Here is a 15,269-nt window from a genome sequence, read left to right on the forward strand (position 1 = left end):
TAGACCACATGTGCGTCTCTCTCTCTCTCCCCGAGGTCCAGACAAACCATAATCCAAAGATAGGAACATGGTGATTAGAGGAAATAAATAAACACAGATTATTACTATAGTCTGTAATCCCACGGAGGTATTATGTAAGGTGCTGATAGTAGTTGTGTTTGCTCATGTGATGTTGTGTTTGTCTCGCTGCTGTTAACCTGCTGAGGTCTCATAGTCACAGCTTGATATATTTCATTTAATTTAAACCAGAATCAAAGTGTGCAAAACACACACATGATGTAGTTTTAACTTTCAAAACTGTCCAGATGTGAGAGAATAATACAGTTTTTGATAGAAAGAGTGAAGATAGATAGACATGAGAGAAAGAGTGAGGGGTGAAGATAGATAGACATGAGAGAAAGAGTGATGGGTGAAGATAGATAGACATGAGAGAAAGAGTGATGGGTGAAGATAGATAGACATGAGAGAAAGAGTGAGGGGTGAAAATAGATGAGAGAAAGAGTGAGGGGTGAAGATAGATGAGAGAAAGAGTGAGGGGTGAAGATAGATAGACATGAGAGAAAGAGTGAGGGGTGAAGATAGATAGACATGAGAGAAAGAGTGAGGGGTGAAGATAGATAGACATGAGAGAAAGAGTGAGGGGTGAAGATAGATAGACATGAGAGAAAGAGTGAGGGGTGAAGATAGATAGACATGAGAGAAAGAGTGATGGGTGAAGATAGATAGACATGAGAGAAAGAGTGAGGGGTGAAAATAGATGAGAGAAAGAGTGAGGGGTGAAGATAGATGAGAGAAAGAGTGAGGGGTGAAGATAGATGAGAGAAAGAGTGAGGGGTGAAGATAGATAGACATGAGAGAAAGAGTGAGGGGTGAAGATAGATGAGAGAAAGAGTGAGGGGTGAAGATAGATAGACATGAGAGAAAGAGTGAGGGGTGAAGATAGATGAGAGAAAGAGTGAGGGGTGAAGATAGATAGACATGAGAGAAAGAGTGAGGGGTGAAGATAGATGAGAGAAAGAGTGAGGGGTGAAGATAGATAGACATGAGAGAAAGAGTGAGGGGTGAAGATAGATAGACATGAGAGAAAGAGTGAGGGGTGAAGATAGATAGACATGAGAGAAAGAGTGAGGGGTGAAGATAGATAGACATGAGAGAAAGAGTGAGGGGTGAAGATAGATAGACATGAGAGAAAGAGTGAGGGGTGAAGATAGATGAGAGAAAGAGTGAGGGGTGAAGATAGATAGACATGAGAGAAAGAGTGAGGGGTGAAGATAGATAGACATGAGAGAAAGAGTGAGGGGTGAAGATAGATAGACATGAGAGAAAGAGTGAGGGGTGAAGATAGATAGACATGAGAGAAAGAGTGAGGGGTGACGATAGATAGACATGAGAGAAAGAGTGAGGGGTGAAGATAGATGAGAGAAAGAGTGAGGGGTGAAGATAGATGAGAGAAAGAGTGAGGGGTGAAGATAGATGAGAGAAAGAGTGAGGGGTGACGATAGATAGACATGAGAGAAAGAGTGAGGGGTGAAGATAGATAGACATGAGAGAAAGAGTGAGGGGTGAAGATAGATAAGAGAAAGAGTGAGGGGTGAAGATAGATAGACATGAGAGAAAGAGTGAGGGGTGAAGATAGATAGACATGAGAGAAAGAGTGATGGGTGAAGATAGATGAGAGAAAGAGTGAAGGGTGAAGATAGATAGACATGAGAGAAAGAGTGAGGGTTGAAGATAGATGAGAGAAAGAGTGAAGGGTGAAGATAGATAGATAGACATGAGAGAAAGAGTGAGGGGTGAAGATAGATGAGAGAAAGAGTGATGGGTGAAGATAGATGAGAGAAAGAGTGAGGGGTGAAGATAGATGAGAGAAAGAGTGAGGGGTGAAGATAGATAGACATGAGAGAAAGACTGAGGGGTGAAGATAGATAGACATGAGAGAAAGAGTGAGGGGTGAAGATAGATGAGAGAAAGAGTGAGGGGTGAAGATAGATGAGAGAAAGAGTGAGGGGTGACGATAGATAGACATGAGAGAAAGAGTGAGGGGTGAAGATAGATAGACATGAGAGAAAGAGTGAAGGGTGAAGATAGATGAGAGAAAGAGTGAGGGGTGAAGATAGATAGACATGAGAGAAAGAGTGAAAGGTGAAAATAGATAGACATGAGAGAAAGAGTGAAGGGTGAAGATAGATAGACATGAGAGAAAGAGTGAAAGGTGAAAATAGATAGACATGAGAGAAAGAGTGAAGGGTGAAGATAGATAGACATGAGAGAAAGAGTGATGGGTGAAGATAGATGAGAGAAAGAGTGAGGGGTGAAGATAGATAGACATGAGAGAAAGAGTGAGGGGTGAAGATAGATGAGAGAAAGAGTGAGGGGTGACGATAGATAGACATGAGAGAAAGAGTGAGGGGTGAAGATAGATAGACATGAGAGAAAGAGTGAGGGGTGAAGATAGATGAGAGAAAGAGTGAGGGGTGAAGATAGATAGACATGAGAGAAAGAGTGATGGGTGAAGATAGATGAGAGAAAGAGTGAGGGGTGAAGATAGATAGACATGAGAGAAAGAGTGAGGGGTGAAGATAGATGAGAGAAAGAGTGAGGGGTGACGATAGATAGACATGAGAGAAAGAGTGAGGGGTGAAAATAGATAGACATGAGAGAAAGAGTGAAGGGTGAAGATAGATAGACATGAGAGAAAGAGTGATGGGTGAAGATAGATAGACATGAGAGAAAGAGTGAGGGGTGAAGATAGATGAGAGAAAGAGTGAGGGGTGAAGATAGATAGACATGAGAGAAAGAGTGAGGGGTGAAGATAGATAGACATGAGAGAAAGAGTGAGGGGTGAAGATAGATAGACATGAGAGAAAGAGTGAGGGGTGAAGATAGATAGACATGAGAGAAAGAGTGAGTGGTGAAGATAGATGAGAGAAAGAGTGAGGGGTGAAGATAGATAGACATGAGAGAAAGAGTGAGGGGTGAAGATAGATAGACATGAGAGAAAGAGTGAGGGGTGAAGATAGATGAGAGAAAGAGTGAGGGGTGAAGATAGATAGACATGAGAGAAAGAGTGAGGGGTGAAGATAGATAGACATGAGAGAAAGAGTGAGGGGTGAAGATAGATAGACATGAGAGAAAGAGTGAGGGGTGAAGATAGATAGACATGAGAGAAAGAGTGAGGGGTGAAGATAGATGAGAGAAAGAGTGAGGGGTGAAGATAGATAGACATGAGAGAAAGAGTGATGGGTGAAGATAGATAGACATGAGAGAAAGAGTCAGGGGTGAAAATAGATGAGAGAAAGAGTGAGGGGTGAAGATAGATGAGAGAAAGAGTGAGGGGTGAAGATAGATGAGAGAAAGAGTGAGGGGTGAAGATAGATAGACATGAGAGAAAGAGTGAGGGGTGAAGATAGATAGACATGAGAGAAAGAGTGAGGGGTGAAGATAGATAGACATGAGAGAAAGAGTGAGGGGTGAAGATAGATTGACATGAGAGAAAGAGTGAGGGGTGAAGATAGATAGACATGTGAGAAAGAGTGAGGGGTGAAGATAGATGAGAGAAAGAGTGAGGGGTGAAGATAGATAGACATGAGAGAAAGAGTGAGGGGTGAAGATAGATAGACATGAGAGAAAGAGTGAGGGGTGAAGATAGATAGACATGAGAGAAAGAGTGAGGGGTGAAGATAGATTGACATGAGAGAAAGAGTGAGGGGTGAAGATAGATAGACATGAGAGAAAGAGTGAGGGGTGAAGATAGATGAGAGAAAGAGTGAGGGGTGACGATAGATAGACATGAGAGAAAGAGTGAGGGGTGAAGATAGATGAGAGAAAGAGTGAGGGGTGAAGATAGATGAGAGAAAGAGTGAGGGGTGAAGATAGATGAGAGAAAGAGTGAGGGGTGACGATAGATAGACATGAGAGAAAGAGTGAGGGTGAAGATAGATAGACATGAGAGAAAGAGTGAGGGGTGAAGATAGATAAGAGAAAGAGTGAGGGGTGAAGATAGATAGACATGAGAGAAAGAGTGAGGGGTGAAGATAGATAGACATGAGAGAAAGAGTGAGGGGTGAAGATAGATGAGAGAAAGAGTGAGGGGTGAAGATAGATAGACATGAGAGAAAGAGTGAGGGGTGAAGATAGATGAGAGAAAGAGTGAGGGGTGAAGATAGATAGACATGAGAGAAAGAGTGAGGGGTGAAGATAGATGAGAGAAAGAGTGAGGGGTGAAGATAGATAGACATGAGAGAAAGACTGAGGGGTGAAGATAGATGAGAGAAAGAGTGAGGGGTGAAGATAGATAGACATGAGAGAAAGACTGAGGGGTGAAGATAGATAGACATGAGAGAAAGAGTGAGGGGTGAAGATAGATGAGAGAAAGAGTGAGGGGTGAAGATAGATGAGAGAAAGAGTGAGGGGTGACGATAGATAGACATGAGAGAAAGAGTGAGGGGTGAAGATAGATGAGAGAAAGAGTGAGGGGTGAAGATAGATGAGAGAAAGAGTGAGGGGTGACGATAGATAGACATGAGAGAAAGAGTGAGGGGTGAAGATAGATAGACATGAGAGAAAGAGTGAAGGGTGAAGATAGATAGACATGAGAGAAAGAGTGAAAGGTGAAAATAGATAGACATGAGAGAAAGAGTGAAGGGTGAAGATAGATAGACATAAGAGAAAGAGTGATGGGTGAAGATAGATGAGAGAAAGAGTGAGGGTGAAGATAGATAGACATGAGAGAAAGAGTGAGGGGTGAAGATAGATGAGAGAAAGAGTGAGGGGTGAAGATAGATGAGAGAAAGAGTGAGGGGTGACGATAGATAGACATGAGAGAAAGAGTGAGGGGTGAAGATAGATAGACATGAGAGAAAGAGTGAGGGGTGAAGATAGATGAGAGAAAGAGTGAGGGGTGAAGATAGATAGACATGAGAGAAAGAGTGATGGGTGAAGATAGATGAGAGAAAGAGTGAGGGGTGAAGATAGATAGACATGAGAGAAAGAGTGAGTGGTGAAGATAGATGAGAGAAAGAGTGAGGGGTGAAGATAGATAGACATGAGAGAAAGAGTGAGGGGTGAAGATAGATAGACATGAGAGAAAGAGTGAGGGGTGAAGATAGATGAGAGAAAGAGTGAGAGTTGAAGATAGATAGACATGAGAGAAAGAGTGAGGGGTGAAGATAGATAGACATGAGAGAAAGAGTGAGGGGTGAAGATAGATGAGAGAAAGAGTGAGGGGTGACGATAGATAGACATGAGAGAAAGAGTGAGGGGTGAAGATAGATGAGAGAAAGAGTGAGGGGTGAAGATAGATGAGAGAAAGAGTGAGGGGTGAAGATAGATAGACATGAGAGAAAGAGTGAGGGGTGAAGATAGATGAGAGAAAGAGTGAGGGGTGAAGATAGATAGACCTGAGAGAAAGTGTGAGGGGTGAAGATAGATGAGAGAAAGAGTGAGGGGTGACGATAGATAGACATGAGAGAAAGAGTGAGGGGTGAAGATAGATGAGAGAAAGAGTGAGGGGTGACGATAGATAGACATGAGAGAAAGAGTGAGGGGTGAAGATAGATGAGAGAAAGAGTGAGGGGTGACGATAGATAGACATGAGAGAAAGAGTGAGGGGTGAAGATAGATGAGAGAAAGAGTGAGGGGTGAAGATAGATGAGAGAAAGAGTGAGGGGTGACGATAGATAGACATGAGAGAAAGAGTGAAGGGTGAAGATAGATAGACATGAGAGAAAGAGTGAAAGGTGAAAATAGATAGACATGAGAGAAAGAGTGAAGGGTGAAGATAGATAGACATGAGAGAAAGAGTGAAGGGTGAAGATAGATAGACATGAGAGAAAGAGTGAGGGGTGAAGATAGATGAGAGAAAGAGTGAGGGGTGACGATAGATAGACATGAGAGAAAGAGTGAGGGGTGAAGATAGATAGACATGAGAGAAAGAGTGAGGGGTGAAGATAGATGAGAGAAAGAGTGAGGGGTGAAAATAGATAGACATGAGAGAAAGAGTGATGGGTGAAGATAGATGAGAGAAAGAGTGAGGGGTGAAGATAGATAGACATGAGAGAAAGAGTGAGGGGTGAAGATAGATAGACATGAGAGAAAGAGTGAGGGTGAAGATAGATAGACATGAGAGAAAGAGTGAGGGGTGAAGATAGATAGACATGAGAGAAAGAGTGAGTGGTGAAGATAGATGAGAGAAAGAGTGAGGGGTGAAGATAGATAGACATGAGAGAAAGAGTGAGGGGTGAAGATAGATAGACATGAGAGAAAGAGTGAGGGGTGAAGATAGATGAGAGAAAGAGTGAGGGTTGAAGATAGATAGACATGAGAGAAAGAGTGAGGGGTGAAGATAGATAGACATGAGAGAAAGAGTGAGGGGTGAAGATAGATGAGAGAAAGAGTGAGGGGTGAAGATAGATGAGAGAAAGAGTGAGGGGTGAAGATAGATGAGAGAAAGTGAGGGGTGACGATAGATAGACATGAGAGAAAGAGTGAGGGGTGAAGATAGATAGACATGAGAGAAAGAGTGAAGGGTGAAGATAGATAGACATGAGAGAAAGAGTGATGGGTGAAGATAGATGAGAGAAAGAGTGAAGGGTGAAGATAGATAGATAGACATGAGAGAAAGAGTGAGGGGTGAAGATAGATAGACATGAGAGAAAGAGTGAGGGGTGAAGATAGATAGACATGAGAGAAAGAGTGAGGGGTGAAGATAGATAGACATGAGAGAAAGAGTGAGGGGTGAAGATAGATGAGAGAAAGAGTGAGGGGTGACGATAGATAGACATGAGAGAAAGAGTGAGGGGTGAAGATAGATGAGAGAAAGAGTGAGGGGTGAAGATAGATAGACATGAGAGAAAGAGTGATGGGTGAAGATAGATGAGAGAAAGAGTGAGGGGTGAAGATAGATAGACATGAGAGAAAGAGTGAGGGGTGAAGATAGATAGACATGAGAGAAAGAGTGAAGGGTGAAGATAGATAGACATGAGAGAAAGAGTGATGGGTGAAGATAGATAGACATGAGAGAAAGAGTGAGGGGTGAAGATAGATGAGAGAAAGAGTGAGGGGTGACGATAGATAGACATGAGAGAAAGAGTGAGGGGTGAAGATAGATGAGAGAAAGAGTGAGGGGTGAAGATAGATGAGAGAAAGAGTGATGGGTGAAGATAGATAGACCTGAGAGAAAGTGTGAGGGGTGAAGATAGATGAGAGAAAGAGTGAGGGGTGACGATAGATAGACATGAGAGAAAGAGTGAGGGGTGAAGATAGATGAGAGAAAGAGTGAGGGGTGACGATAGATAGACATGAGAGAAAGAGTGAGGGGTGAAGATAGATGAGAGAAAGAGTGAGGGTGAAGATAGATGAGAGAAAGAGTGAGGGGTGACGATAGATAGACATGAGAGAAAGAGTGAGGGGTGAAGATAGATAGACATGAGAGAAAGAGTGAAGGGTGAAGATAGATAGACATGAGAGAAAGAGTGAAAGGTGAAAATAGATAGACATGAGAGAAAGAGTGAAGGGTGAAGATAGATAGACATGAGAGAAAGAGTGAGGGGTGAAGATAGATGAGAGAAAGAGTGAGGGGTGACGATAGATAGACATGAGAGAAAGAGTGAGGGGTGAAGATAGATAGACATGAGAGAAAGAGTGAGGGGTGAAGATAGATGAGAGAAAGAGTGAGGGGTGAAGATAGATAGACATGAGAGAAAGAGTGATGGGTGAAGATAGATGAGAGAAAGAGTGAGGGGTGAAGATAGATAGACATGAGAGAAAGAGTGAGGGGTGAAGATAGATAGACATGAGAGAAAGAGTGAGGGGTGAAGATAGATGAGAGAAAGAGTGAGGGGTGAAGATAGATAGACATGAGAGAAAGAGTGAGGGGTGAAGATAGATAGACATGAGAGAAAGAGTGAGGGGTGAAGATAGATAGACATGAGAGAAAGAGTGAGGGGTGAAGATAGATAGACATGAGAGAAAGAGTGAGGGGTGAAGATAGATGAGAGAAAGAGTGAGGGGTGAAGATAGATAGACATGAGAGAAAGAGTGAGGGGTGAAGATAGATAGACATGAGAGAAAGAGTGAGGGGTGAAGATAGATGAGAGAAAGAGTGAGGGTGAAGATAGATGAGAGAAAGAGTGAGGGGTGAAGATAGATAGACATGAGAGAAAGAGTGAGGGGTGAAGATAGATGAGAGAAAGAGTGAGGGGTGAAGATAGATAGACATGAGAGAAAGAGTGAGGGGTGAAGATAGATAGACATGAGAGAAAGAGTGAGGGGTGAAGATAGATGAGAGAAAGAGTGAGGGGTGAAGATAGATGAGAGAAAGAGTGAGGGGTGAAGATAGATGAGAGAAAGTGAGGGGTGACGATAGATAGACATGAGAGAAAGAGTGAGGGGTGAAGATAGATAGATAGACATGAGAGAAAGAGTGAGGGGTGAAGATAGATGAGAGAAAGAGTGATGGGTGAAGATAGATGAGAGAAAGAGTGAAGGGTGAAGATAGATGAGAGAAAGAGTGAGGGGTGAAGATAGATTGACATGAATAATTGCATTTCACAACCACATTAGTGCCAGAGAGATAATGAGAGAAAGGGGGAGAATCGCATAAAGAGAGAGAAAAGCATAGAGAGGAAGAGAGACTATAATAGGGGACGGGACCGAAGCTGTTTGTTCGTTAGTTAACATTAAGTTCTAACAACAAGAACGAGGTTGTTAACCATCTGTTCATAATGATAAACCCATTAATCAAACTACCTGGCTGTCATCAGGGAACACGGCGCAGCTAAGCGTTCAGGAGCTAGATATGTCAACTTCATATCAACACCTCAATCAAGCCTAATTAACGATACGCTCAGCTCAAACAGCCTAGAACAAGTAGCAGCAGCAGCATGAGCTCAGTGGATCCTACATAACCTAGAACAAGTAGCAGCAGCAGCATGAGCTCAGTGGATCCTACATAACCTAGAACAAGTAGCAGCAGCAGCATGAGCTCAGTGGATCCTACATAACCTAGAACAAGTAGCAGCAGCAGCATGAGCTCAGTGGATCCTACATAACCTAGAACAAGTAGCAGCAGCAGCATGAGCTCAGTGGATCCTACATAACCTAGAACAACAATCAAATCTCTCTCCCTCTCTCCATCTCTCTCCCCCCTCTCTCTCCATCTCTCTCTCTTGCTCTGTCTCTCTCTCATCCTCTCTCTCTCTCCTCATTTCTCCCCATCTCCTTCTCTCTCTCTCTCTCTCTCTCTCTCTCTCTCACCCTCCATCGCTCAGACAAACATAATGCACAGAATACCCAAGACCATTACCTTTATTCTCTGAGGATGACAGACAGATGGAGGCCTAGACATAGACACAAACAATACACACATGCCATTGTTCTTTTGTGAATGAAGGCTGAGTGAATATGAATTTGTAAATTATGTTATTATGTGTAAGTACAATATCATTTCTTTATTTGAGCATGTTAGCCAATATGAATCATACAGATGCAGTGTTTAATCTATGAGAATGATATGCAGTATCTATGAGAGGTATTTCTATGTTGGTTATTCCTTCACAGCGTGTGGGAAGTTGACGGGCATCAGTGATCCTGTCACCATCAAGACGTCTGGATCCCGGTTCGGATCCTGGATGACTGATCCTGCGGCACCAGAAGGAGATACCAGGGTATACACACACACACACACACACACACACACACACACACACACACACACACACGTTTCAGCCGTCCATGAACATGGAGAAAATACAATTACCCCTCTTTAACACCTCGGTAGCGTCTAAAGCCCAGCTACATTAAGATAATGATTTCCTGACCTTGGTAGCGTCTAAAGCCCAGCTACATTAAGGTAATGATTTCCTGACCTTGGTAGCGTCTAAAGCCCAGCTACATTAAGATAATGATTTCCTGACCTTGGTAGCGTCTAAAGCCCAGCTACATTAAGATAATGATTTCCTGACCTTGGTAGCGTCTAAAGCCCAGCTACATTAAGGTAATGATTTCCTGACCTTGGTAGCGTCTAAAGCCCAGCTACATTAAGGTAATGATTTCCTGACCTTGGTAGCGTCTAAAGCCCAGCTACATTAAGGTAATGATTTCCTTACCTCGGTAGCGTCTAAAGCCCAGCTACATTAAGGTAATGATTTCCTTACCTCGGTAGCATCTAAAGCCCAGCTACATTAAGGTAATGATTTCCTTACCTTGGTAGCATCTAAAGCCCAGCTACATTAAGGTAATGATTTCCTTACCTTGGTAGCGTCTAAAGCCCAGCTACATTAAGGTAATGATTTCCTTACCTCGGTAGCGTCTAAAGCCCAGCTACATTAAGGTAATGATTTCCTTACCTTGGCACTGTGTTTTACGGCGGTAGCTACTGGAAGATCTCACTAAGTGCTTTACATTATACTCATTGTCTGTCTGTCTGTCCGTCCGTCTGTCCGTCCGTCCGGTCAGGCCGTTCCGTTCCTTCTACTAAACGGCCATGTCTGAGTTAGCTCTCCTGGGCTGGGCATCTGTTGGAGGAATGACAGACAAAGCTTTTATTACTAAAACACATTAAAATGCAAATGCAGAGAATAAATGCATGGTTTACACCCGAGCCCTGACAGCAAGGTCGTTAATGAAGGGATGGTGTCAGCCAAGATGTTTATTTGTCAGCCAAGATGTTTATATGACTTTAAAACGTACACATGGATCTGTATGCAGATCTGGGGTTTAGAGGTTATAGTACAAATACATAAAGCACACGCAAACAGAAACATACATGACCGTCATAGTCATAATATCATCTGTACATCGAAGGAAAACTGCACATGTTACATATGTGGGTCTCTCTGGTATTGCTCTATACTTCTGGTTTCTCTGTGTAACGTTGGACCATGCTGCTTGTGAGATACAAGGTAGTGTGAGAGTGTCTGAGAGTGTACAGTAAGGCAAGATAATCATTTAAAGGCAAGGTAGCTAAGCTAGATGGTAAAATATGTGCTATGCATGTGTGCCATATATCCATGAGACCATGTGTAATGTGTTCTAATGGTACCAGGAAGACAGATAAATATAGGTTGTATTTACAATGTTGTTTGTGCTCCACTTGTTGCCCTTTTCTCATGGCAACGGGCCACAAATCTTGCTGTTGTGATTGCAAACAGAGGTATTTCGCTTAACAGATATGGGAGTTTATCAATGTTTAATTTTATATGTATCTCTAATATGGTCATATATTTGTCAGGAGGTTAGGAAGTGTAGCTCAGTTTCCACCTCATTTTGTGGGCAGTGTGCACATGGCGAGAGCCTCTCTCAATAGCAAGGCTATGCTCACTGAGTCTGTACATAGTCAAGGATTTTCTTAACTTGGGGTCAGTCACGGTGGTCAGTTATTCTGCCATGGTGTACTCTCTGTTTAGGGTCAGTCACGGTGGTCAGTTATTCTGCCACGGTGTACTCTCTGTTTAGGGCCAGATAGCATTATTGTTTGCTCTGTTTCTTGGTTGATTCTTTCCAGTGTCATATAGATCTCTTTTTGCTTTCTCATAATTTGGTTAGGACTGGGGCTCGGGGGGGTCTGTTTGTGTGGGTCTCTCTCTCTCTCTCTCTGTAAGAGGAGAACATTAAAGGTTGGTGGACCCTTAAGGCCCTTACATCCAGGCTCTCAAAGATCCATTAGCTAATCAGATTGTCAGGAGGGGGAATGGGAAAGTTGAGGTGTGTCAGAACTTGGAGGGTTGGAGGAGGAGGGGATGGAGCAAATGGGGCATCAGGTAGCCTAGTGGTTAGCGCATTGGACTTGTAACCGAAAGGTTGGAAGTTCAAATCCCCGAGCTGACAATGTAAAACATATGTCTTTCTGCCCCAGAACAAGGCACTTAACCCACTGTTCCTAGGCCGTCTATGAAAATAAGAATTTGTTCTTAACTGACTTGTCGAGTTAAAAAAACAATGAGGAAATGGTCTAGGCAGCCTTTTATCCGGGATGATCCGCATTATCCCTGTGGGGCTGGGCCCCGGCCTGCCTCCACCTGCAGCTGCCTGTCATTCCTGACTGTTTGTATTCTGAAGCAGAAGGCAGGAGCACTGCTCCCTGCTCTGCTCCGAGTCAAGCATCCCATTTAATTAGGCTTTCTGTTGACAGCGTGATTTGATTTACAGTGTGAAATTATGCGTGATCCACATGTATATAGCGGTCATCTACATAATGGTGCATTGAGGAGTTTGATAGGAGGGTTTTAACATGACTGTAGGGTGTGTTTTATCTTATTTGTATTATAAAGTTGCTACTGACTATAAGTTAATATTTACTCTCTCCTCTCTACTCGTCTGTATCTCCGTCTGTTAGGTGTGGTACATGGACGGTTACCACAACAACCGCTTCGTGCGGGAGTACAAGTCCATGGCGGACTTCATGACGACGGACAACTTCACGTCTCACCGCCTCCCCCACCCGTGGTCCGGGACGGGTCAGGTGGTCTACAACGGCTCCATTTACTTCAACAAATTCCAGAGCCACATCATCATCAAGTTTGACTTCAAGACCTCCGCCATTAGCAAGTCACGCCAGCTGGACAACGCCGGCTACAACAACATGTACCACTATGCCTGGGGCGGCCACTCAGACATCGACCTCATGGTGGACGAGGGTGGGCTCTGGGCTGTCTATGCCACCAATCAGAACGCTGGAAACATCGTCATCAGCAAGCTCAACCCCAGCACGCTTCAGATCATCAAGAGCTGGACCACCAACCACCCCAAGAGGAGCGCTGGCGAAGCCTTCATGATCTGTGGTACTCTCTATGTTACCAACGGTTACTCTGGAGGGACCAAGGTGTACTACGCCTACAGCACTAACTCCTCCACGTACGAGTACATAGACATCGCCTTCCAGAACAAGTACTCCCATATCTCCATGCTTGACTACAACCCTCGGGACCGTGCGCTCTACGCATGGAACAATGGACACCAGGTTCTGTACAATGTCACACTGTTCCATGTCATCAGCTCACAGGAATTGTAACCATGGAGACAGTACTATTTACAATATACTATATAGAGAATAGAGAGAGAGATCATCCTATATTTGAATATACTGTATATCTAGAAGATAAGGACTTTATGGAAAGAGCAGCATATGTAGTATGTAATATCATAAGACTGTCTTTAGAGAGATTACATCAACCATGACTGGAACTACAACGTGAATTAATGTGCACATCGATTGAAATTAAAAAGAGAACTGTTTACTAAAAAGGAAGGGAACATGATACATCTAGAGTTCAAAACTATATATTGGACTGAAAATAACAGATGCCAAAAAAATATCACGCCTTTCTTTTTTAAATAATGGCTAGTAACCATCATGGAAGATTGTCTCTGCGGCTCTGGGTCTGTCTCTGGAAGTACTGTCAGGAAGTACCTCCCTTCTCTCTCCTGGACTTTACTCTATGGGGATCATTGGGGTCCTAGCAAAGGACTATGGGATTGGTTATAAACTGTTTGCCAACCAGGACCCTCCATTGGCCCCCAGACAGAGAGAGGGAGAAGCTTGCCCTTTGGACAGATAAGGGGTAAAATTGGGAGAGCTGGGACATTATTTGGAGAATGGTGGGGTGAACCAGCATATGGTGTGCAGAAGACCACAGAGCCTACAACCACCGTCTGTCACACACACACACATTCTATCCCTTTTATCCCTTCAGTAGCAAATAAAGAAGTCTGTAAAAAAGTTAACAACAACATCATCAACATCCATGAGAAGACCTGGGCCTGTGTTCACAAAGTGTCTCAGAGTAGGAATACTGATTTAGGATCAGGTTCCCCCTCTTATTCATTATGATTTAAAGGGCAAGTCGGATCCGAGATCAGCACTCCTACCCTGAGACGATTTTTGAATACGCTCCCTGAAGGCACTGACTGTTGGGGCACACTGTTGTACTGTACGAGAAGTAGGTCGGTATTCAATCAAAGCTGTGTAGTAGCGCGCTTGACATTTAAAGGGAATTTCCAATTGAGTCAATATCAGCAGCGTTTTCAGTGAATGCAATCTCTGCAAACGCAGGAACATTGGCTTTAAAAGCCGCGTTGTCAACTGCGCCACAGCGTGCCTCTTGGATTGAATCCCGGCCAAAGACTTTCCTGTTGTTTGTGACTCTGTGTAAAACAGCCTTGATTTGCATGAGTGTTTTTTACCATTCTGGTCTGCTACCTTCTGAATGTCTTTTTGCTATATGATGCTGTACCTATAAAAGAGAGGGATGTGGGGGGGTTGGTTGCAAAAATATTTGCTTTTTCACTTGTTTGTTTTTAGAACGTTTATTTTTGCAGTCGGAGGCTTTTTTTAATGTTCTTGTATCACCCCCTTGCTGTTGGCACCGGCTTTGCTTCTCTGTCTATGTTTAGTTGGACCGTGTGGGAGGAACCTATCTCATATCCAGCTCATTTCTTTCAGAAGAATACAGAACAATAGAATATATCAAGTAATGTATCCTGGAGACCTGGGTTCAGTCCTACGGCTCTTCTCTCTTCAACTGAATTATCATCACCCTATTCTGTTAACTAAAGTATGCCTTTTAGTCGAGGGTAATGCTGTTAAATGTATCTCCCCCTCCCACTCAGCTAGCAAAGGATAATGCTGTTTAAATGTTTTTTTTAAACTTGCAGAGGACAATGGCTTTTCACTCTTTTTGTGCTTTTGCTGGATGTGTGTTGTACCTGAGATGAGATAGTTAATGATTTGTGTCAATAAACAGAGAATCTTTGTTCTAATCTCATTCCTCGCGCAGCTTGAATTATTGATCGTCATGGAGCAACAAAGGGGCAGTTAAAGAGCCCCACGGGGCTCTACAGTAGAACCACAGGTTGCAGACCCCTGTTTATGGTAACAGTGCATGTGTCTGTCAGGATCAGGCTGTTGTGTGTGTCTTTGTTTGTTTGTGTGCTTGACTGACCATAATACCACATCATGGGTATTACTAAGAATAATACTGAGAGGTCATGTCTTTTCATGAGTTCATTCTGCTTCAGATCAAACAGAGAGAGAGAGAGAGAGAGAGAGAGATTACTCTCTGGATATACATTGCCTCGTGTTGATAGCTCCCTGGATATACATTACCTCCTGTTGATAGCTCCCTGGATATACATTACCTCGTGTTGATAGCTCCCTGGATATACATTGCCTCGTGTTGATAGCTCCCTGGATATACATTGCCTCCTGTTGATAACTCCCTGTATACACATTACCTCGTGTTGATAGCTCCCTGGATATACATTACCTCCTG

The 15,269-nt window shown here is 43.3% G+C and overlaps 1 protein-coding gene across 3 annotated transcripts in view; it reads left to right on the forward strand.

Moving 5' to 3' along the window:
* The window catches only part of LOC112220206 (noelin), a 37,363-nt gene extending 22,601 nt beyond the window's left edge, over positions 1–14,762 (forward strand). For all 3 annotated transcript variants that reach the window (XM_024381910.1, XM_024381909.2, XM_024381908.2), the window contains exons 5-6: positions 9,559–9,665; positions 12,335–14,762. In XM_024381910.1, coding sequence (XP_024237678.1) covers positions 9,559–9,665; positions 12,335–13,009 — 782 coding nt within the window. In that variant the 3' untranslated portion in view covers positions 13,010–14,762. The remainder of the gene's footprint in view (positions 1–9,558; positions 9,666–12,334) is intronic.
* The last annotated feature ends 507 nt before the right edge of the window (positions 14,763–15,269 follow it).

Source organism: Oncorhynchus tshawytscha, linkage group LG20 (assembly GCF_018296145.1).
Source record: "Oncorhynchus tshawytscha isolate Ot180627B linkage group LG20, Otsh_v2.0, whole genome shotgun sequence".
In the NCBI taxonomy this organism is placed as follows: Eukaryota; Metazoa; Chordata; class Actinopteri; order Salmoniformes; family Salmonidae; genus Oncorhynchus; species Oncorhynchus tshawytscha.